Raw genomic sequence first — 22,090 nt, 5'->3', positions numbered from 1 at the left:
TTGGAGAGCTCTAGTAGTTAGCTGAGGCTCTTGTCACCTTGTTCATTGTCTGCTTTGTAGTGTAACAGTGATATTGTTGAACTCAATCTGTATCTTACTTGCTTTAGATGCCACATGAGCTGATGCACAAAGCTGTCTGCATCCTGAAGAAGACCACAGAATGCCTGGGAAAGGAGAACTCCAAAAAAGACCTCCAGTTCGAGATGGCTCCCCAAACACAACTTGAGCATACAGTTGCCTTCATAGAAGAGGTATTTATGGCTAAATATTTGTAATAAAACAACAAAGGCAAGGATCAGAATTTAATAGCATGATAAAGAAAATCAATAAAAAGCAACTTTTATGAAATTAAGAAGTATCCCAGTAAAAATGCAGGTACTCCATTCTCCCTTCCTTCATCAGAGAAGGGTTGTTGCTGGGGGCTTGGTTCTGCATTGTATGTCACTCTTGTCATTCTCTGTATAATGGATATGATTGTTGTGATTTGAATTGTTTACAGCATGAAGTATACATTCTTTGTTGTGATCAGGTCTCTAGAGCCAACCCAGATGCGGTGATAGGTGTTGTACCTCTTGTCCAGTTCACGTCATCACTCATGAAGGTGAGTGGTGAGTCACTTCCCTTGTGGGCAGTAATGACTAACCGCCTCGTTCAGGAGCCCCGAAATAGGGAAGCTACCACACGGGCTGTTAGGCACATATGCGGTTGTCACAAATCAGCTATCTGCTGACTGTATGATGTAAAAATGGTTCGTAGAGTCATATGAGTAAAGGCTTTTACAGCTCATAAAGGAGGTAAACTCATGAGAAGGGAGTAAGTGATAGAGGAGGGAGAACATTTAAAATTTTCTATCACTTGCCTTGATAGACTAGCACTGAGCTTCAAAAATGCTATCAAAAAATATGCTGCCTCTGAAATGTAAATAAGAAGGGATTTGTATGTAGAGTTTCTAAATTTCTTGTCAGAGTTATAAGCTACTAAAAAAAAAAAGTACTTGCATGAAAATTTTTAATAGAATAAAGCATAAGAAATTCAGTTTGTATATGTGCCTTATAAAATTGCATAAAAACCTCTTGCTTTATTAACAGCATCTGCTAGTAGACATTCAGGATTAGAGCTGGATAGTGTTCTTTTATTTGTTTTTTGTTCTGTAAAAGTTCTGAAGATAACAGAAAAAGATATTTCATTTTGAAGAATAGCTGAGTCTACCTGAATATTTGGGGGTGGGGGGTGGGATATGTAATTCAAGAGACTCTAATCCAGATTAGACTTCTACTTTTGCAATAAAAAAGTCATCTTAAAAACAGAGCTTCAGATCCAATTTAAACTGAGAGTGGGTTCAGGCTTTATGCAAAAAGTACATACTGGTGTAAAAAGTGTTGCCCTGCCCTAACCAAGTTCTGAGTGTTCCATGTGGTCCTGAGTGCAGTTAGCTGGGAATTTTTTTTTTTTTTTTTTTTTTTTTTTTTTGACAAAACTTTGTTAAAAAGCCTTTCACTCAGAACTGGAGTTCTGAGTAAACTTTTTGTAGTCAAAGATCCAGGATCAAATTCTGGGTAGAGAAAGAGACCAGAATGTTGTGGATCCTGTGCATGGTTGGGATGTAGGAGACCTAAGTTGAAGACCAGGACAGCCAAACAGGCTTCACACAACAGTGTGATCTGTCACTCCTACACTTCTATGAAAAGTTTGTTTCAAGAGAAATAAGTGTATGGCATTATACACAGTTTCTGTAATACTGTATCTTAATGATACAAAATAGGAAGATAACAATGTTTTTTTTTTATATACTTTGGTAGAATTGTTATTTTAGGCTTGTCATTATCTCAGCAGTTTGAGAGGAAGTGATGCCCCCCTCCTGGTCCTGAGAGACAACAGCTATGAATAGAAGCAGTGATAGAATTGTATTGCATCTCTTCTGCTGATGAGGGAAGACAAAGGATGAAATCTTATTCTGATTGAAGCCCATGACAAAGCTCCCATCTACTTTAAAGGAGAAAGATTTCATGCGTAGCAACCTGAGTGCATCTGAAATCTGTTGTTAGGCATTTTGGAAAGGTCAAGGCTTTTTTTTAAAGATTAGTGATGAAGAGAAAAAGAAAGAGAGTGAAATGAATAATGTTTAAAAAAAAAAAAGTTGGCAACTGAGTTCAGTTTGTTTCTGAATCTGTTTATTTAGGAAGCTGTTTTTTTGGAAAGCTATATAGGCCTTCACCTGGCTGAGGTATTTCTGTTAAAATGAGAATAACATTATTTCTCCTTTGGTTTAATTTTATGGAAACAAACATCTAGGATGTGGCTGTCACAAACGGTGTCTATAGTAGCACTGTGGCTGTTTACTTAAAGCACTTTTGCGAGAGAAACCAAAATTTCCCAGAAGTAGCACCTCTTAAAATTTTTAGTGTGCATGTCTCATATAATTGCCAATCTCCATGTGTTGGTTATCTATGCTATAAATAAATGTAAAGGCTTCAGCAGAAATAACCTAAAAAGGAAAAAGATGTAAAACCTTTTAAAAAGGAGACTAAAGGAGAAACTACAAGTTTAGAGATTTTTTGATATCAATTTAGCACCTGCTCAGTATATACACAAGAAGTTGTTTTATAAACCCAGTATTTAAGTCTAGTCTCGGAACTCCTGTAGCATTTCACAGCGTAACTTCAGTGTTCGACAAGAGAAAAAACAAAGCAAAAACTTGGGGTTTTTTGCTTCTCTTTTCCTTACCACAGTAAAACAAAACCATAGCACAGCTTTATTGGGTTGTGGAAGTTTAAGGGGTTTATTAAGTTAGGGAAGCATAACTTCCTTTATGAAGCCGAGTGAACTCCTTGTTAATATAATGTCTCATTTAAGAGTTTCGAAGGAGTAGCCAGCCATTCTAAAGCATGCCCTCTGGATGAACAACACACTTGGAGAAAACTCAGCAGATGAAGCTGTGAAGGGCTGAAATGTACTGATGCTGGAGAATCTCCTGTGCCATGTTGGTCCTCTCACTTCCAAGTTTTCATGGCAAGACAGATTTTTTTCAGGAAGGCTCTTCGGTGGCTTAGCTGTAAGATGCTGAGCTGAAGGTACCTTCCAGAGTTGAAGCACTGGCTGATCAAAGCTGAGGACTTCTGCTCCTTGGGGAAGGATGGAGACTGAGTGTAGGAGAAGGCCCAAGTTAAAGATCCCAAAGTCTTGTAAGAGAGGAACAAAGGCTGCACTGAAAGTGGGATGAAACAACTAGCAGTGATCAGAGATGTAGGCTTGGAAGAAGGAGTTTGAGCCTGGAAGTGCCAAAGGAACTCTGTTTTGTAAGGGCCTAGTATCTTAGATCTTAAGAGAAGGATGCCATTTAAAGTGACAATTGCAAGGCAACAGGTGTGCTGAGGCTGCTCTGGAGCTATTTGTGGCTTCACTGTCAAAGCAAGCAAAACTGAATTCTAAAAGTAAACCTGGATTGTGTAACTACTTATGCAGGAACAGACCCACATCACTGTCTTCCTTATTGGTTCCCTCCCTGTTTATTTTGGTTATTTTTCTGTTTCTTGTTTGTAGGTTACTTTCACACAGAAGTAAATAAAACTCAGTATGGATATAGCAAAATATCTTTAGCTGTACTAAGCTCTGAAACGATGAGCTCCTAGGAGGGAGATTAATCTCCCTGAATTTCATAATTTAAAGGTTATTTGTAGTCAGTTTTGGCATTTGGCAATAACATATTTTGAGCCTAATGAGGGCCTAGTGTGACTGGAGTTCATATACTGATGAAGGTCTTCCTCAAAGAAGCTCACATGGAACACTGGTGTGAAGATTTGATTGATCTGTCTATAGCTTGGACCTGCTTCAGCAAAGCATTTTTAAGCATGTGCTTAACTTTAAGTATCATGAAAAATAGTAACATACTTCAAGTTCCTACATGCTTTTCTGAACAGAAATCTGTACTGATGTTTTAAGAAACTGAAATCAAGTTTAAAAAGTGTTAATCCAGTGAAAGGAAAGAAAGGCTTTAAAGTATGTTTGACTGGTACGAAATTCCTGTTCAGTGTAACACACTTTCACCACTGAAAGTATTTTACAAAAACTGTATCACAGATACCTGTTTCTAGGAAATAATTTTAAATATGAGGTTGTAGCCCCCAAATAAACTAGCTTTAGAGACTGTATATTACTGTCTATTAAACCATCAAAAGGCAGATTTGGGGTACTAACAAGGTTCATCTCTTCTGTTAGAAAAGTACTGGGTGTAGTGGTTATAGAACTGTTGCTACCTCCCTCCTGCCACCCCCAATCTGTTTCTGGTTTTATGAGTGGAAGTAGGAGAGAGATGAAAGTGGTGTAAACTTTTCTTCAGTTTCTGAAGATGCTCAGTATTCACTTTCAGCTGACTGATAAGGTAATATTGTCCTGAAACATGGTATTTCCGTCTACGGTACAATTTGAGATTCAAATACATATTGATGTTGATAGAAAATACAGAACTGATCTTGATTTAAATACTGATGAGTTTTAGAGATGTGGCTTGGTTAGCTTGCTCTTTTCAGATTTAAAGTAGTAGTTTGTCACCAATAGCCAAATTACAATTAATGTTGATTTGTAATGTTCCTTTGCCTGCTTTGCCTCCAGGTGTTAGTGCCTGTTCTAAGCAATAAGAAAAACCATAGATCCTGGCCAGGCTTTATTTCCAGAGATACGGAGCAGTATGTGGAAACTGTGAAAAATAAAACAAGTTATGAAAGGACTGATATCAGGAAGAACTCTTCTTCTCATTCCTGCAGTTGTAGCAAAGATTGACTTCCATCAAATACATGCTGAAAATAAGACTATTGTGTGATCTATGCAACACAGCAAAGAATGGCTGTTTTGGTAGATTTTTAAGTCATGGATGTAAACTGGTAGTAAATTCATGAGAAAGTAATTGAATATTTAAAAATTATGCTTGTAACACTTTGATAATCATTCCTTTAAGCACTTAAAAGATGTTTTAAAGTGTATTTTATGTGATTAGTATATTTTAAACACTGTAATTGCTGCCATATGAAAATATGATTTCTAAGAACTTAGGTTTTGGGTCTCTGTTTCAAAAGTGAGATTCAAGCTGTTTGCAGAGTCGCCAAAAATTTGAACTACATGAAATATGCTTTCAGAGTTAAGAAAAATAAGATTACTTTGTTGGATTTCCTTTTGCATGTATTCTTAATAGATCACATTTCTCTGTAGCCTTGAGCATTTCATGCGAACTTAACTTTCAGATAAAGTGTCTCATTGTTTTCAAAAGGAGTGTGGCAGCAATCATTGTAATGCACATTTATTTACAGAAAAAAAAATTATATGAGCAATGTCCCAGAAAACTAACTATTTTAGTTTTTTTAAAAAAAATAGGAGTGACTTTATACAGAGGTGATTAACTATCAATTGCTGGAGAGCAAAGATTATTAGTCTTGCCCATAACAAATAATAGTGGTTCTGGTTGGGGTCAGCTCCTTGTTGTATGACATGTCAATGTGGTAGGTGTGCCAGGCAAAATAGTGCAAATGTGGAGCTAAAACTGAGGAAGAAGAGATGAGCTAGCTTAAATGAAAGCCTTGAGCAAAAAATAGAGTATGAAAGAGAACATAAACTTATGTTCCATTAATATTTGTTAGAATGCTTTGCCATGTAAGTCATATTGCCAGTGTTTACAGAAAGATGAACTAATGAAGTATAATAAAATAGATAAGCTAAAATATATTTAATTTTTATGCTAACTATCAGAGTTCATTCAAATAACAAATTACCATCTTACTACTTTATTGCCTTATTAAACAGTAAAACTCAGACTTTCACATATGGAATAATAACAGTGAACTGTTCAAAGGATCTGCTGCCCATCATCAGAGAGGATGTTGGGCAATGGCTCTGAGCAGCGGATACATCTGAAATGACAATCTATGTCTTAATCCTTTTAGCCCTTTCTTTAGTGTATTTTCTTTAATGTCTTAATATGCTTTTCCTCTGATCAAACCTAAAGCATGGATTTTGGTTCTGTTCATGATCATGTGTAAAGGAGGGGAAGAAAGAGAGAGCTCTCTCACAGTACTGTACTTGCTTTGAAATTGAAGGGCTTCATCCCACTTTGCGGAAAAGATCCTAATTCTAGGGCAGTGCTACATGCCATTGAATCAATGATTATTAAGTGTTCACATCAGATTCATGACACTGCGCAGAATTCGTATTCAATCTCTTCTGCATGGTCTTTAGCTAGACCCCTGAACTGAACTCTTAGAAGGCAAGAAAAGACAATCTTTTGTACATAAATAAGCAAGTAAGTGATTTCAGATACTACTGTAAACATCAAGGAGAGCTATCTTTTTGTCCCCTTTTCCCTACCCACCATGGAAAAATGAGCTATCAAAATGAGTCTACAGTGTTTTATTTTTACAAATAACTTACAATGGATTTCCAAATTAATTGAACTTTGCCTATGTTACCAAAGAAAATGGAGTTAATGATGAAGAACTGTGTAGCCATCCGGAATTCTGGGTCATTCAGTTGTTCATGTCCGTCTCTTCTAAATTTCTGCAAGTTTGTGTTGTATGTTTCTTTCAAAGTTAAAGACAGGTACCCTTAGTACTAAAGGTAAAAATCAGTGCTTTCAAACCTCTTTTGACAGATGACTGTGGTCTTTAATGAAGTTTTCTTTTTCCTTTGTTAAATTCTAGCTTTGGAGTCCTGTTGTTCATATAATAGTTACGATCTTAAAAGACAAAGAAAGCAGTTATTATTCTGCTTCTCAGGATGTTTTCCAGGAAGTAGAAGATGGTAAGGGTAGGTTGAATGAGATTGATTTTTATGTCCATGTCTGTGTTACAGAGTAACCTATAATTTGACTTGACATACCACTACAGTAATTCATGATGTTGAGGTGTATCAGGGCATGCGAGGGCATACAAAAGTTGAATAAAGGTGCTTTGTGTGCTGAGTTGGATCATTATTTGTTTTCATAAAGTTTACGTGGATGCTTTTCCTGCCATATAAACTGGAGGAGAGATATAGCAGTAGCAAAATCTATTAGTATATGCATTGTTTCAGCATCCCTTTTAACTTTTCAGCTGTAGTAAATCTGATAGCTAAATTTTGTTAAAAGACATTAAACAAGGCAGTTGGTTCTATATACAAAATAGCAATAAAGAACTATTTGGTTAATATACTAAGTTTCAAGGGAACATAATAAAATGCCAGCTTTTTCCATAATGTCATTCAGTTTAGGATATGCTAGCCCTGCAAATAACTTAAACTGGCAACTATTGTCTTGCCCGTTTTACTGGTGGGTAAATAGCACTGTTGAAATTTGAAATGAAACCTTAAAATACTCATATATTTGCAGTCTTTTAAAAAAGATACCGTCTTCTTCCCCCTAGAAAGAAAAAGCAACCCAGCATTAGAATTGATTTCTTGATGGGTAAGATAACTTTGTAAATCTGTATTTGTGCACTGGAAAATACTTGAGCAGTTTTTACTGATGTATGAATAGAAGAAAGGGTTAACACTTCTGGAGCTCATCAGGAGCCTTTACTTAGCAAACACTCTGCAATGGTAAAGTGCAGAAATGCTCATGTCTCCTCTGAATATTTGAGGCCATAGTTGCAGGGAGTACCTGCCAGGCAGTGGAATGACATTCCTCATGAGGATGTAGAATATGGCATTGTTATAAAACTTCCTCTTATTAAGCTTATTAAAGTTTGGAGCAATAGAAAAACAGACTTTACCTATTTTGGACAGAGATCACACCTAACTGCTTGTATGAATATGAATCCTTCATAGTAGGAGGAACAATAGAGTGATGATAATATAGCTTCCCATTTTATGTCCGGTAACTAGTGATGCTCAACAATTTTCTGTCTGCTGGTTGAGCTTCTGTGCAGCTTTGTGAGCAATATTCTGTGGTAACATCCCCCTCAAATCCACTTTTTTAAAAAAAAATTAAAAATAACCCAGAAATACTTTTTTTTCTTTTTATTCTAGGATAACTTTACATTCCTCACTTAGGTTAAGTTAGTTTGGAAACTATCATTACTTTGTTAGTTTTCTAATAGGCAGCATAATTCCATATTTTAGAGATATTTTCAGTCAGTATCAGGTTATTAAACTTGAAGTTGAGCTGAGTAATTAGTCATCAACTTTACCATTCACATCCTATGCATTTAAGAATGAACTATATTTCTTGTTTGGTGAAGGAAGGTACAACCTCTTCAGGCTGGGTTCCCCCCACCCCACAATAGTAAGACAAGTGTACTCCCCCTTTTTATGATCTGATTTCATGCTATATGCTTTCATGGGTGGCAAAAAGTTGATAAGAGCTATGCAAATCATGAAAATACATGGTTTGCAAACAAGCAGTGAATGAGCCATGTTGTGTTTGTTTTCCTGCTGTTATCAGTAAACTTACCCAGTTGGGGGGGAGACAGTCCTTGGAAACTAGAAAAGTACTGACCCTTTTTTCAGTTTGCCTCAAAAAATTTCCTCTAGCTTACTGTTTCAGTGGAAGCATGAGAACTTCTGTATGTTCACAAGCAAAAAAACATTCTTTAGGATTCAGTGTTCATGGTCAAGAAGAATTCCCTTCAAAGCTAGCCTGTTGCAGTTGGTAACTGATCACCAAAATCCCCCCTTAGAAACAGTAGGCAGGCAGCCTTCCTCTACCTTGAGGGATCAAGTGTGTAGCTTCCACAATAATCTCTGACCAGGGAATGAGATAAAGAGCTTGATTCCTTTCTCCTGCAAGAAAGAGCTCCCATCCAGTTCATGCCTGCAGAACTTGGCAGGGCTGTCACTGAATGGAAAATCTCTGAGAGCACCTCTGAGATTGAATTCATCTTTTCTGTTACAGGCTTACAGCGCTATTGGAGTTTGCAGTGTACAAGATGCTCTTTTTCAGGGGGAAAAACTGTGATGTGAGCATCTGTGTACTGAAGGAATCCTCTCTGGCAGGATAGGAACTGAATGCAGAGTGTTAGACTGTTATTTCCTGAATGTTCACTATACAAAAGATGATACATGGGGGTCAGTCCAGTTGGTGGGATTTGTTACAAATTGGATATACTTTAGAATCATCTCAAAAGTGAGTTATATTATAAGATAATTCATAAGCTAGAATGCTTAGAGATAACAGTTTTAAAATCTATTTTCTTTGTGTTCATATGTGAAAAGTAACTTTGATTGAAATCATGACTACATTTTTAAAAAAATGCTTCTTTTCCTTCTGCTTTTGTTACTTCTAGTCTAGGCTATATTTTTCATTAGAAAAGCTTTTCAGAGGAGAAACTGGAGAAACATTGGAACGTGTGCAAATAGCTTAAAAACTACCTTAAAATCTTTAAGGATTCCATTCTTTAGTCACAGATTGGGAGGTTACTTCACCTGTGGCAAGGAATTTAAACCATGGAATTTCAGATCTAAGATGTTTTCCAGATTTGATATGTTTCTCAACAGCTTACTGAAGATTGAGGTATTGCTTATATTCCATGTTGGATAAATATAGTATCTGAGAAATATGGGCTATACTCAGTAATACAGACAGCAGGACTCAAATATTTCAGTTTTCTAATACCAGGATGTAGAATTACAGTGCACAGGAGGAATTAGGAGTATTGATTGGGATGCAAATACTGCATGCTGAGTAGGGATTAGGGTAGTGTTAGCTGTAAAGAAAAAGACAGAAATGTTTCCTAAATCCTGCCTTTCCCAGTGTTTTAGGAATTTGTTTGAATCAAACACTACTCTTTGGATGCAGTGTGTGGCTGGGACTTTCTCCTGAGCCCCCTGGTATTTTCGTCTGTTTCTCCCAACTAAGGAGGAGTGTAGTAGGGTTTTTTGTTTTGTTTGGGGGTTGTTTTGTTTTGTTTTATGCTTTCCTGATTTGGGAAGCAGGTGCAGTAGGAGGCTGCACATACTCCTGTTGGTTCTAGCCTGCATCTGTTGGTTTGGGTGGCCTTCAGTTTTGCAGGTGTGGCTGCCATGGTTGCTTGAGGCTGTTGGACACATTGCATGCAGCCACTGCGTGTAAACATTTTTACTGACAAGCTGGATTCTTGACAACCAGATGGTAGCCACAGTGAATTTACTGTGGTCACCCTTAAAGAAATACTTGAGGCACCCGAAGAATTTAAGAGTCAAACAAAGCCCTACCTTAAAAGAGTAGGTCCTTTCAGGGTGAGGTGGCAGCTGAGTAAGCGTTTGTGTATCATAAAATTGAGTTTAGGTGCCTGGATTTCACCAGAATTCTGTTTGAAGAACCCATGACTGTTTTCCTCCTGAATAGAATATGTGCTGTACATACCTAAACATGCTAGGAACCAGTTATTTGCACCCCTCTGGGGCACAAAACAATTACATCATTCAAATGAAATCAGAGACCATAGAAATTAATTTGGCACAGGTTACAGTGGGTTCAATTTTACTCATCTGAGTAAGATTTATGTTTAATTTTCATAGCAACTTTGTGTGTAGGACTATGATAATAAATCATGTGTTTATATATAAAAGTCTGTATTTAGTAGTCCTTGCTCTTTTTTTGCTAAGTCTTTTTTTAACTTAATCTGATACAAATTTAATTCCATTTTAATTTTATGGTCTATGGGATAATTCATTTCCTTTTGTGTTTTAATCCTGTGAGTGACTCAACAAGATTAAACCCTTGCTGGAATTACTTGTTGCTCTTCCACTGTTTTTCATACTAAATATTTAAGATGGTATAAATTTTATTTCTTATTCTGCCAAACCAAAAGAGAGAAAGTCAAATGAGACAAAAGCATCTCAAACATAGGATTGTTCCTGTTTTTTGTAAAGGTGTATCATTAATTTTTATTCATTGGATTTAGGAAATCTTCATTAAAATTTTGGAATTTCAAAAGCTGGAAAAGCTGGAGTTTAGTGAAATCGGGGGAAAGTTGAGTGAGCAGGCCTGCAGAATGAATGAAGAGTTTATGGAAAGCTGTGAAGCTTTTAGAAAGAGAACATATGATCTTTTTGATTGCAGTAATGTGGTGATACTGCACTGTCCACATGGGCATTTGTGCTTTTATTTATTTAAAAGTATCTGTGAACTTAGAAATTGTAAAATTGGGAAACTTGTAGTGCTAAATGGAACTGAACGTGACAGGCTTCCAACACAGCTGCACAGTTATTTCAATAGCTAGCATTTCTTGTTAAACAAAATACTCATTTGTTTTCTCAAAAAAAGGCTTCTGGATGTTTTATCCTGATAACTTGACTGAGTTATTTAAAGTGCAACATGTGAAGAAACATTATCTACAGAATCTCACAGTCTGTACAGAAATTTTAGGGGATAAAAAAAATTTGAATAAAAGAAAACAAAAGCCCCCACCCACATTGCCCAAAATTAAAAAGACTTTTTTTTTTTTTTTTTCCTGACAGTTCTGTAAGCTTTCTTCCTGAGTGTCAAGACGTAACTTAGATGTGGTTTTGGCATAAATAATAAATCAGTAGTTGATTTTACTTGAAAAATAGCATAGCTCTTTAAAGTGTGTTTGGTACATCATTTTGTGTTGTAATAATAGTTAATAGTTCCTATAACTATATTCACTAACAGCCATCGCATGTGTATTTGATATAACAAACAACGTTTATTAGTTTTCTTCTCATAGAAGCTTTTGTTGCTGTTATTCTCAAGATGTAGGTGTTAATTCATAGCTATAAATAACTGTAAATTTGGAAAATAGTCTGTTCTGAAGGATTTCATCTGCTTTTAATACAAATTTGAATAAAAAAAGTACCCTGTCATGTTACTTAGTTTAGTATTGCTGCATATTGCCTAAAGCAGTCAGCTTTCTTAGGGTGGGCTCTGGTCCCAGTGCTCAGGACACTTTATGCATTTATATTAAACAGTCACTGCACAAAAATGAGAAGTAACACTGAGAACAGAGCTGTGAAACTTGAGGTGAGTGTCCTAGCAGCTAGGACAATGTCATCTGGCTTGCTTGTCCTCCAACTGGCATTTTTGGCAGAATAACAGCCAAGTTTATTCTCTTCCTTTTTACCCTGCAGCTCTGTGGAGCAGGGTGCTGTCTTTGGGAGTGGGAGATACTGATTAAATTCCTTCCAAGTGCAGAGGCTGCAGAACCCAGGTCTGCCTTCTCACAGGTGTGTGCCCTAGACACAAGACTCAACAGAGTAGTGGAGGGGGGTGAGGCAACCCCAACACCAGCTGCCATTTTAATGGGTGCCCTGTGGTGACCATGTTCTTTGCCATTCTGATCCAAAAGGTCTCCATCACAAGCAGGATTTAATCACTGCAAATAATATAACTTAAAAACATACTTTTTCTAATCTGTTTGCATACTGGACTCTTAAATGAAACTTATTTTCTGTTGGATGACCAATAATTTTTTTACTCTCACACTCACCCTTGAGGCCAGATGATTCCCCAAGCTGTGTGTTTGCCATTTCGCTGTGTTCTTGACACCTGTGTTCCCATAAGCATCACTGGGTTTGCACAGGTGCAAACAATTAGGAGATGGGCTTTGCCTCTCTGTGGGTGTAAGCTCTGCTGGCTCGCAGGAGCTCAGACCTGCTGTGTGATATCTTTGGCAGTGCAGTAAGGAGAGAGAGCTCTGTGTGTGGAGCGTGTATTTTGGGTAAAGTGCCATTTCTAAAGGTAGATTTTCTGAAACAGGCACAAATATTAAAGTTATTAAAATTTAGATTAATAATAATTATTATAGAGGATCATAGGAACCTACTGTTTTATTAGATATGGTAGGACACAAAATCTCCATGCATATGTGTACTGTATTTTCCTGCAAATATATAATCTAAGTAATTAAAAAATCTGAAAAAAGTTAGTAAACCAAATCTGAACTAAATGAATGTTACAAGCTTAATTTATGCAAAAGTCTTGTAAAGTTGTTTATGTCTTGGGGGTGAAATTCAGGCACTGCTTTAAAATCTGTAGCAAAACTTCCCACATCATCTTAAGGTCAGGATTTCACTGTAACATGCTTCTAGATTTCATTACCCTTGATAAAATCCCTTATAACTCACATTAATGTCCTGTTAATCGCTGCACAAAGCTATAGTGCTGCCTCAGAAATGAGGAGTGAGTGGCTGCATAGGCCTGCTGCTACTTATTTACTTCTAAGCGCGGTAGGATGCTCTGAGGAGTCACTGCTGGTGGGAGATGTGGTTTCAAGACACCTTGCTTAGACAAAATACATACAGTCCTGCTTTCATGCTTAGCTTCTGCCCTTACCTTTATGAAAAGTTTCAGGCATACTAGGTATAAGAAATGTAAATGTTGATGAGAATGCTTTAATAACAATTTTAAGCTACTAATTAAAGTGCAGCAATTATCATTTCTGGCAAGGCAGAGATTTCAAGATGTTGTAAGCTAATCTGTTTTTGAGGCAGTGATTCCTTCATTAGTGACTTGACTGATTTAGGACAAAAGTGACCTTTATAGTACACTTCTGAGCATTCATTCTGTGTTGAAAGCTTGTTGACTTTCCAGCTTATTGTCAAGTAAAGCATATTCAAAAAGTATTAGTTTTCAAGTTTGAGCCTCTTATATTTGCAAGCTCAGTGTTGACAGAATGAGTAAAAGTGGAATATCAAGCACCAATTATTGCGCCGTTTTTACTTTCATCACTAAAATACTACTTTTATTCAGGTTCTTCAGAAACTATTTGCCTTTGGGCTTTACAATACTAATCACAGCTGTCAACGTAAAACTAATTTGTTTGTCAGAAGCTTCAAGGTTCATGCTATTCTGTGTATGATATATAAATTGTGTCAAGCTATTTCCAAGAATGTTTTACATGCTTCTCCATGTGCAATGTGCACTATGTGTTTTGTTAATATGGAAACAGAATTATCTGAAATTCAGAAGACAGTGACTGGTTTGTGGTAGGACTGGGGCTTCTGACCTCAAAGAGGACCAAGAGAAGTATAGCTTTCAGAGTAGGGACTTCAGAATAGGGACTTCTCAGACTATCTTAAATAGATTTTTGATATGTTAAACATACTTTTTTTTTTTTTTTTTATCTCAGTGGTAGAACCAAATCTGCATTTCTTTATATCAACTTCTCCAAAGTCAATTAATTGGTAAAGTCATGTTTAGGCCTATGTGCTTTGGGTTTAATATGTGTGATTTTGTGCAGCGTGCTTTTTTTTAAAAAAAAAAAAAAAAAATGTTGAGGGGGAGAGGTGAGAAAGGAAGAAGACTCTTAAGTAAAAGAGCTCATATGATATATCTTTCCAGACATTCCAGATTTTATTTAAAGGTCCATCTTGGTCATTGGTTTTTTTTTTTTTTTTTTTTTTTTTTTTTTTTTTTTTTTTTTTGTAGTGGCTAGTAACAGCAAAGAGATGCAGCCAAGCTGTAAAGCAAAGAAAATACGACTTTTCTAAGAGACTACCAATGTTTAAGACATTTAACAAAGGAACAAGTGTAGCGTTACTTGTATGTGTTGTGTTTGCATTTTGATGTCCTTTAACAGGAAAAACAGAAGGTGCTAGAATTCTCCCTTCAAAGCTAGCATGAGCTTGCATTAGTACGCTCCTGGTTTCTCTGCTTTGGTATTGTTTTTAAGAAAGTGCTTAGCTGTGGATGTGGTTAATTACCTTGAGTGTTAGGGAAATACAAAATAAATAGGGAAAATACATAAATAGGGAAATACAGCTGTCCTATAGAAAATGACTGTTCTGTTGCCCAATACATGTGGTACCTGTTGATTTTTAAGATAATGTAATTAAACATTATAGTATCTTTTGACTCTGACTCATTGTTTACTTAGGGAATTGACTTAAAGTATTTGAGTACCTGAAGTTTGCTCATAATAATCTACTTCACGATAACATGCAGAGATAATTTGGGCTTGTTTTAACTTGTTAAAGTTCTGCATCTAACAGAAGGGTTAATGCTGTCAACATAAGAGAAGTAATATCTTAGCATAGATGCATATCACTTTTATCTAGTTTCCTAAAGGAAATATTGTAGTTTTTTCCCTTGAATTCATATATCACTGTTACACACATGTACTGATCTTACTGCTTTTTTAAAAAAATAATTGAATTGATAAGGAAATACTTCAGTTATAACTCAGTTTCCTTAAAAGCAAAACAAAAGCATCACTATCTGTTCAATAGCATTGATAGTTAGATCAGTTAAAATAATACTGAAAAAATGAAATACAAAGATATCAAAAGTTTGTTCAGTGATGAAGTCTATCTGTCTGGCTAGCACAACCATACTGTCCATTAGCTTTTCTTCCCATTGGAAAAAGATGTATTTCACATGTACTCTGAAGTTAATCAATTAATGTTATTTCAGAAAAAGGCAAGAAAAGGAAGAGTAAAGGGAAGACAAACTAACATCTTAACATGTATCACAGAAAACAATCTACTGTTAGTCCACTCTTAGGAGGAAGACTTAGCTTCAGTATTTCTACAGTTGTGACTGGCAAAAAATATCCAGTCTTTCACAAGGGTGGTCCAATGCTATCAGGTGGCCTTTCTGCAGTGCTCCGTTATGATTATAGAATCGCTTCCACAGGTAGAGGGAGGAGAGAAGATGAGAGACATGGGATCCATGTTCTTCTCTACCAGATTGACTGCTTTATATCCCACAGAAAGGGAAATGCCACAATGTTTTTCAGCCTCACTGTCTTCCCCACATGCACTTGTATCACATCTGCTGCCTATCCTCACTTGTTGATGCCTTCCTCCCAGGTGCTTTTTGGGAAGAGGAAATGTTCTCAAAGCTGTGCTCTCTGTGTTATGAATAAGATATAAAATAGTGTCTTTTTATTTCCCCAAATAAAGCCAAGAAAAGTGGTTTTGTAAAGCCTTTCACAGATATTTCACTGGTTTTTAGTATCTGCTGTTAAGAGTTAGCAAGCATCTTGAGAAACACTGATGTGTAATTGTCACACTTAAGGGTAGGACACCTTTTGTGTCACCTTCCCCCCCCCCCCCCCCCCCAAGATTCCTTGAGTATTTTTCAGCACTTACAGGATTCTGTGTGGTAGATGCTTCAAAAAGACCCATTGTGCATTAATAAGTTGGGTTTGAGCTGTTTTCAGTTATATTTATCTACCTTATCTGAGTAGCAGGAAATAAGTTAATCAAGTTAAAAAGACTTGATTAAAAATGCATAATTCAAAGGTTCACAACTGAAGTTTCAGTTTTTAAAAGGAGATAAGATTTCTGGTTTTGTACTTCAGAAGAAGAGGTTTCACATACTTAAATACTTTTTTTTCTTTTTAAGTTATTTTGCACTACACTGAGTCAAAAAAACAAAGCATTTTATTCAAGTATTTGCCCCTTTAGGAGTTATCTTTGAAGTACCTAGACTGGTTTGGTACTAGATGAGCTCACCAAATAGAGTTAAGTGCTCACATTTTCCCAGAAATTAAGCATGATGCCCTCATAGCACTCAGTTTTCCATAGTTTCAGGGTGAGCTAGAACTTACATGTATGTCATCTCAACTTGGCTTCTGTCTCTTCTTTCCTTTCAAGTCATAGTATAAGATCAATGAGAAGAAGGACTTGTCCCTCATGTTATCCCAGGGAGGGAAGGGGGGAAATAAATCTGTATTTGTGGCCTTCAGATTGTGTTAGAGGGATAGTAGGTCTATACACATGCACTTCTAACTTTTTTATTTTTTTAAGATGATCAGACCTATTGTGAATGGAAAGTTCAGGTGGATGAAATCTGTCAGTTTAATTTAAACCAACCTCTAATTAAATGTAATCCAAAAAATGGCCTGCTGTGTCTGATGTGTCTCCTTGACTTCATGTTGTTAAAATGACAGTAAAATTCTAGGATATGAGTAAATGTCATCTGTAATTCCAGGAAAAATATGAAAATTATCTTGTTGTAATATCTGTGGTTACTTACTTAGTTATCTTTGTTTTTAAGTTGGGAAATCTAGTTGCCCGGTGCCTGCACAGGAGAGTTCCTACTTTAAGCAGTAATAAAGAAAGCCCTTATTATGTTGATTGTTTTTACCAGAGACACATGGAGGCTAGTAATAATGACAGTTAGTACTTGTCTGTAACATATAGTACTTCTTTTAGTTCTGAAACTTCAAAAACCCTACTTCCCTGACTTTAAATTACTGTATGGTAATTAAAAGTTGTCTACTTCATATTTTCTTATACTGCAGTCATCACAATGCTATTCTAATGCCTCAGTAACTAAGATTACATGCAAAATTAAAAAGTTCTTGTGTTGAGCCTTCTGAAACTGTTTTCTTTGTTTCTTCTAGCTAATGACTCTATTGAGAGAGGTGAAATAGCTCCTGATGTTGAACCAAGCCAGTATTCCAGATTCTGCTTTAGCAATATATGAGAAAAGGAACAGTTTTGCAAAGGTTTGTGCTTGCAGCATGTGTAAGCTATGTGCTTTTATTCCCCCCTCTTGCAAATTGCATGCATATGTGTGAATACATGCACAACGCTTTGTCCTGCTGTTCAGCTTGTTCAAAGAGAACACCACATCTTTGTCTAACAGAATCCCACCTGCAGCTTACACTTTAGCTCGCAATACTGGCCATAGCTGAGTGTTAGATACTTGGAGGCACTCCTAAGATTAAGGCCTGCCTGGGTTTCCCTTTCATAGGATATAGGTGTGGAAGGACCTCCCTCAAATAGCTTTTCTGTCCATCTGAGTGCATAATATCGTGTGCGTGACTTCAGAGAGTTTTCATCCTGCGAACGTCTTTCCTGTGAACAGTATATTGGAAACCTTGAACTTGTTCAGCTGTACAACAAGCTAATGCAGACTCTTCTGCAGGTAGGATATCCTCTGATAGAAAAAGAGCTGAGAGCTGTTGATGACCAGCTGAAAGAAGCAGAAGAAATACACGTGCCAGATGGCAACCTGCTGGGACTGTATCAAACAAGTGAAAATGTCAGTGTGTGATTTAGAGCAGAGAGTTCAACAATCAAACGCTAATGTTAGAGCAGTCCATCAGGTTATGAATGATTGGATGGAACATGTCCTCTTTTTCAGGAAAGGTTAAAAAAGAAGTTTTATTAAGCCCAGATGACAAAGAAAGAATTGCTAAAAGATACAAAATGCCACAAGAAGATAGCTACCAGATCCATCATCTTGTAGAGGTAATAAATGTGTTATTTAAATGACCATTTGATTTTATTTTGTAAGGTGTATTTCTGGCAATGACTATTATTCATAATCACACTTTATCAATCACTATCGTGAGAAAAGTCTTTTAGTTATGGCTGAGTGAGCTCTGTTTTGATGTGGTGATATGGGTGTTAGATATTTGCCTATTAATACTCAGATTCACTTGTATGTTTTTGCTAATTTCTTGTGTCTTTATACAAACCACTTAAGAGTTCTTTAAGACTGACACATGTAAAGACAAATAGGGAGAAGACAGAACAATCTTTGAAACATTTAAAAAGCACCTTGGTGCTTTTTTAAGTTGATAGATTTGGAATGACTGACTAGTGCAGTCATGATAGTTCTGCTGTCTCATTTTTCTTACCCTGAGCTATATTGTTTCTGTGACCTCTATAGGTAAAATCATTTATGCAGCTGGAGAAATCACTCAAATTCATTCTTGAATTGGATATGCTGTGTAATGGTTTCGATTTGAAATCTGAATATTGCATGTTTATTTGCTTAATTAAAAATACACTTCAGATAACTTAATTCTTCTGTTTACTTATGAATGCTAAATGAAAGGGTAATATCCTTAAATATGAGCTGCTGTGTTATGTGACTACCAGTGATAGTGATACAGTGCTTATGAATCAAAGGCCTTAATATGAACAAGGCAGAAACATAGAAGCAGAGGGGGTTTTCGTCTCTCTGACCCATTTTTGCTAATTTTTCTTGAAGAGACCTGCTTGTCTATTTCTAGTGCAAGATGCATGTAAATTTTTCTGTTATCAACATTAAACTTAGTGTTGGTATCTGAAGAGTATCTTTTAGTCTAACTTCGTATTATTGCCTTTATTTATACTGTTGGTACTTATTTAAGAAAAAAATTAAAGTCCCATACTGGAATGTAGAACAAACGTGCAGAGGTGTTCTTTCAAAATGTGGCTATTCCATTGATGTTGCTGCATTCTATCACATTTTCCACCAGCCTGTAGTCTTATCAATGCAGGAGGTATCTTCACCTTTGCACGGAGCTTTGTTAGTATAAATATGATTCCAAGGAGGTTCAGGAGTCTCCTACACTGAAATGTGCTGCTGGATGGCACTTTGATATAGGAAGTATTAGAGAGTGTTATTTTGTGCTATATATCAACTATATAAGGAGGCATACTGAATGAAGACATACAATAACACTACCATAAATTAACATCCTTTCTGGTCGGTTTGTTTATTCATGGAAATTTAAAGCTCTTCAAAGCATATTCCTCCTCAGCCTCTTGGAAGATTTGTGTAGAGTACATTGATGACATTGTAGCTGATGGCTTATATAAGACCATAGTACATTCTTTAGACTTGGAGAACACACAGGAAAGCTTGAAGGCAGCAGCTCCACTTTTCCAAGCACAAACTATCCTTAATGCCACATGAATTGGATTTAAACCTTTGCTAGATAAAGAGGCTGGTGATGGCTTTTATGATCTAGTAGATTAACTTCTGGGTCATTTTTTTCAAAATGTTTGCCCAAGTGAAAAGGGTAGCAACACACCTGGAAGCAGAATATTAACAAGTATAGTATCCACTGAACTGGTGGTCAGAGTTTGTCCATGAAATGTTCAGCTTTGAATAACTTGTAAAGGTTATTTTATTCAGTTTTCTTTTGTATGTTTATATAACAAATGTAAACCTGAAGTAGGAATAGCCGAGTGAATTGTGCTTTTGAATTAATAGATTTATGGGAATAAGAGTGGAATTCCAGTCTTTCATTTGCATGTCAATATGTTTAGTCAATTGGTATTGTTGTCTTTCAGTTACTGAAATAACAAGTGTTTCTTTTAATACCTAGAATGATATGGACAACATATTAGATCTGTCTGAAATTAGGCAGGAGATCATGGAGAGAGTGGCAGATGTTATCATCAAAGCCCTAGAATAGAGAAATTCTCTTTATACCTATGCCTGTCTCTGGCTAGATGACCAGTCGGAGTTTATGAAGCAGCTTCTTCTCTGTAGTCATAGTTTAACATGTGAAGAGGTGTCTCATGCTGATGAAGTTTATGAAAAGCCTCCCACTACTAAACAGTTTAAAGAGCAGGCAAGAAAGCAACTAGTCTTAATAACTCTGGCTGTTTAGTGAGGAAAAAATGGGAGGAATATATGCATCTATTTCTCTCTTTTCTGCCATAGATTGACATCTGTGAAAATCTCTGTGTCCAGATGAGCAAGTTTGAAGACTTTAGAATTTTTGAGAGCTGATTTAAGGTGGATATGAAGCCTTTCAAAATGAGTTTGCTAAGCATTATTAAGAAATGGACCTGAATATTGAAGGAATACCTCTTAAGATTTGTTGTTATTAGGTAAAAGGAGTGTGTGGGGTGAGGGGGAGTTGTATCTATATGCACTGTAGCCATAATTATAAGTTTAGGGTCTCTTTCCATGTAATATTAGAATGAGCTGAGTTTGCATATCCACTCATGTCAAGCTCATTTAACTAAAGTAAAGCAGAGTAGAGTTTGGGCCAGCAGTGGTAGTTTTTCAGCATAGCATTTCAAACCTATCATATTGAAACATTGCTAGACATAGATGTATTTAAGGATAGTAGTCTTACAATGTTTTTAAAAACACAGTGTAGTTTACTGGGTGGTGGTTTTTTTTTGTTTGTTTGTTTTTCACTTTCCCAGCTTGCACTTGCATATCCTACTGGGTTAATTCTCAGTAGTACATACCTGCCGTCTCTGAATTGCTGTCTTATAATAATCTACTTTTACAACATAAGTACCACTGATAGAACCAGTAGGGCTTACTACACATTTTTTCACTATAATAAGGAATGTTTGCTGTGTTTGTAATTTTATCTTTCTTTCTTTGGTAGTCTGGCTGACTTAGAAGAATTCATAAAATTGACAGATGCCGGACTTCAAAGAGAGGTGAATAAGGGAGATTATTGTTGGATGGTGGAAATCACAGGTCATCTCTTGGCTGTGAAAGAGAAATAGCTATTGCTGAATTTTTGAACCTTTAAAAGAGATGCTTATGCTGTTGGAAAGCTATGGACAGAAGATTCCAGACCAAGTTTATATCCATTTAGAGGTAATCCAACAAAAGTAATATTTCATGTCTGTGTGTGTGCATATGGTCCTAAAACAGTAGTACTTGACCTCAGTGATGTAAAATAATTCAATTTTCTCTCCTTTTTAACTGCCAGATATAAAGCAGGTAGCTTTTATTGCGTTTTAAAAACACTTGTTTTATGTGAATGATGGAAAGTCAGTTTAAAGAGAGATCTGCTACATTTTGCTCTGGTGAGGTCTAGGGTATTTTTTGCCTCTTTCTACTGATCAAATCATTCATAAGCCTTCTCCTAGATGCTGACCCATATAGAAACTCCAGTGAATATATTTTCTATTTTGCTTCCAGTTCCTTAACAGAGTTAGCAATAGTTTGGGACTATGTTGAAATATGGATACAAAAGTTGGGACTTAACGCCTGTAAACTGATACCATCTTTCAGACATCCTCAGCCACTTGCTTCTGTATATGTGTTGCCCTATAACTGTTCCCATATAATTATTTTGAGTCACAGGTGAACTTGGGGGAATTATCTGAATTGAAAATAGCTTTGATGTGCTAAGAATAGGTGGAAAGGCACTGCAGCTGAAGTGGGTCCTCCTAACACTAAAATAAATGCTTATTAAACTGTGGCATTATAATCAGCACCTGCATATGAGAGGCCTTTATTTGGATTGTTTTGGGAGATGCACTACATTTGCCAATATTACCCTGTTAGTTAGAATGGGGCAGAAATTCAACTAATGTTTTTCATCAGATAATCTAATTAGTCAAAATGGAAACTTCTCACCCGATTCAGTGAAATTGTGACAAGATTCTCTGGTTCAGAGTGGAATTTCTATTTCTGCTTCTGTCTGATCCAAACCAGACTGAGGAGTTGGCCAGAAAAATAAATGTAGCATTTTATCTTAAG

At 36.3% G+C, this 22,090-nt stretch overlaps 1 protein-coding gene across 1 annotated transcript in view; it reads left to right on the top strand.

Annotated features, from left to right (window-relative positions):
• The window catches only part of DNAH11 (dynein axonemal heavy chain 11), a 154,524-nt gene that overhangs the window by 1,936 nt on the left and 130,498 nt on the right, over positions 1 to 22,090 (top strand). Inside the window, 12 exon segments of the mRNA XM_064505461.1 lie at positions 108 to 251; positions 530 to 601; positions 17,250 to 17,354; positions 17,717 to 17,836; positions 17,838 to 17,998; positions 18,000 to 18,102; positions 19,349 to 19,609; positions 19,611 to 19,679; positions 19,956 to 20,204; positions 20,297 to 20,466; positions 20,982 to 21,101; positions 21,103 to 21,199. Of these exon segments, the coding sequence (XP_064361531.1) occupies positions 108 to 251; positions 530 to 601; positions 17,250 to 17,354; positions 17,717 to 17,836; positions 17,838 to 17,998; positions 18,000 to 18,102; positions 19,349 to 19,609; positions 19,611 to 19,679; positions 19,956 to 20,204; positions 20,297 to 20,466; positions 20,982 to 21,101; positions 21,103 to 21,199 (1,671 nt within the window).

The sequence above is a fragment of the Dromaius novaehollandiae genome, chromosome 2, assembly GCF_036370855.1.
Source record: "Dromaius novaehollandiae isolate bDroNov1 chromosome 2, bDroNov1.hap1, whole genome shotgun sequence".
In the NCBI taxonomy this organism is placed as follows: Eukaryota; Metazoa; Chordata; class Aves; order Casuariiformes; family Dromaiidae; genus Dromaius; species Dromaius novaehollandiae.
The sequence above is the reverse complement of the archived record's forward strand: the minus strand, read 5'-3'. Positions and strand labels throughout refer to the sequence as shown.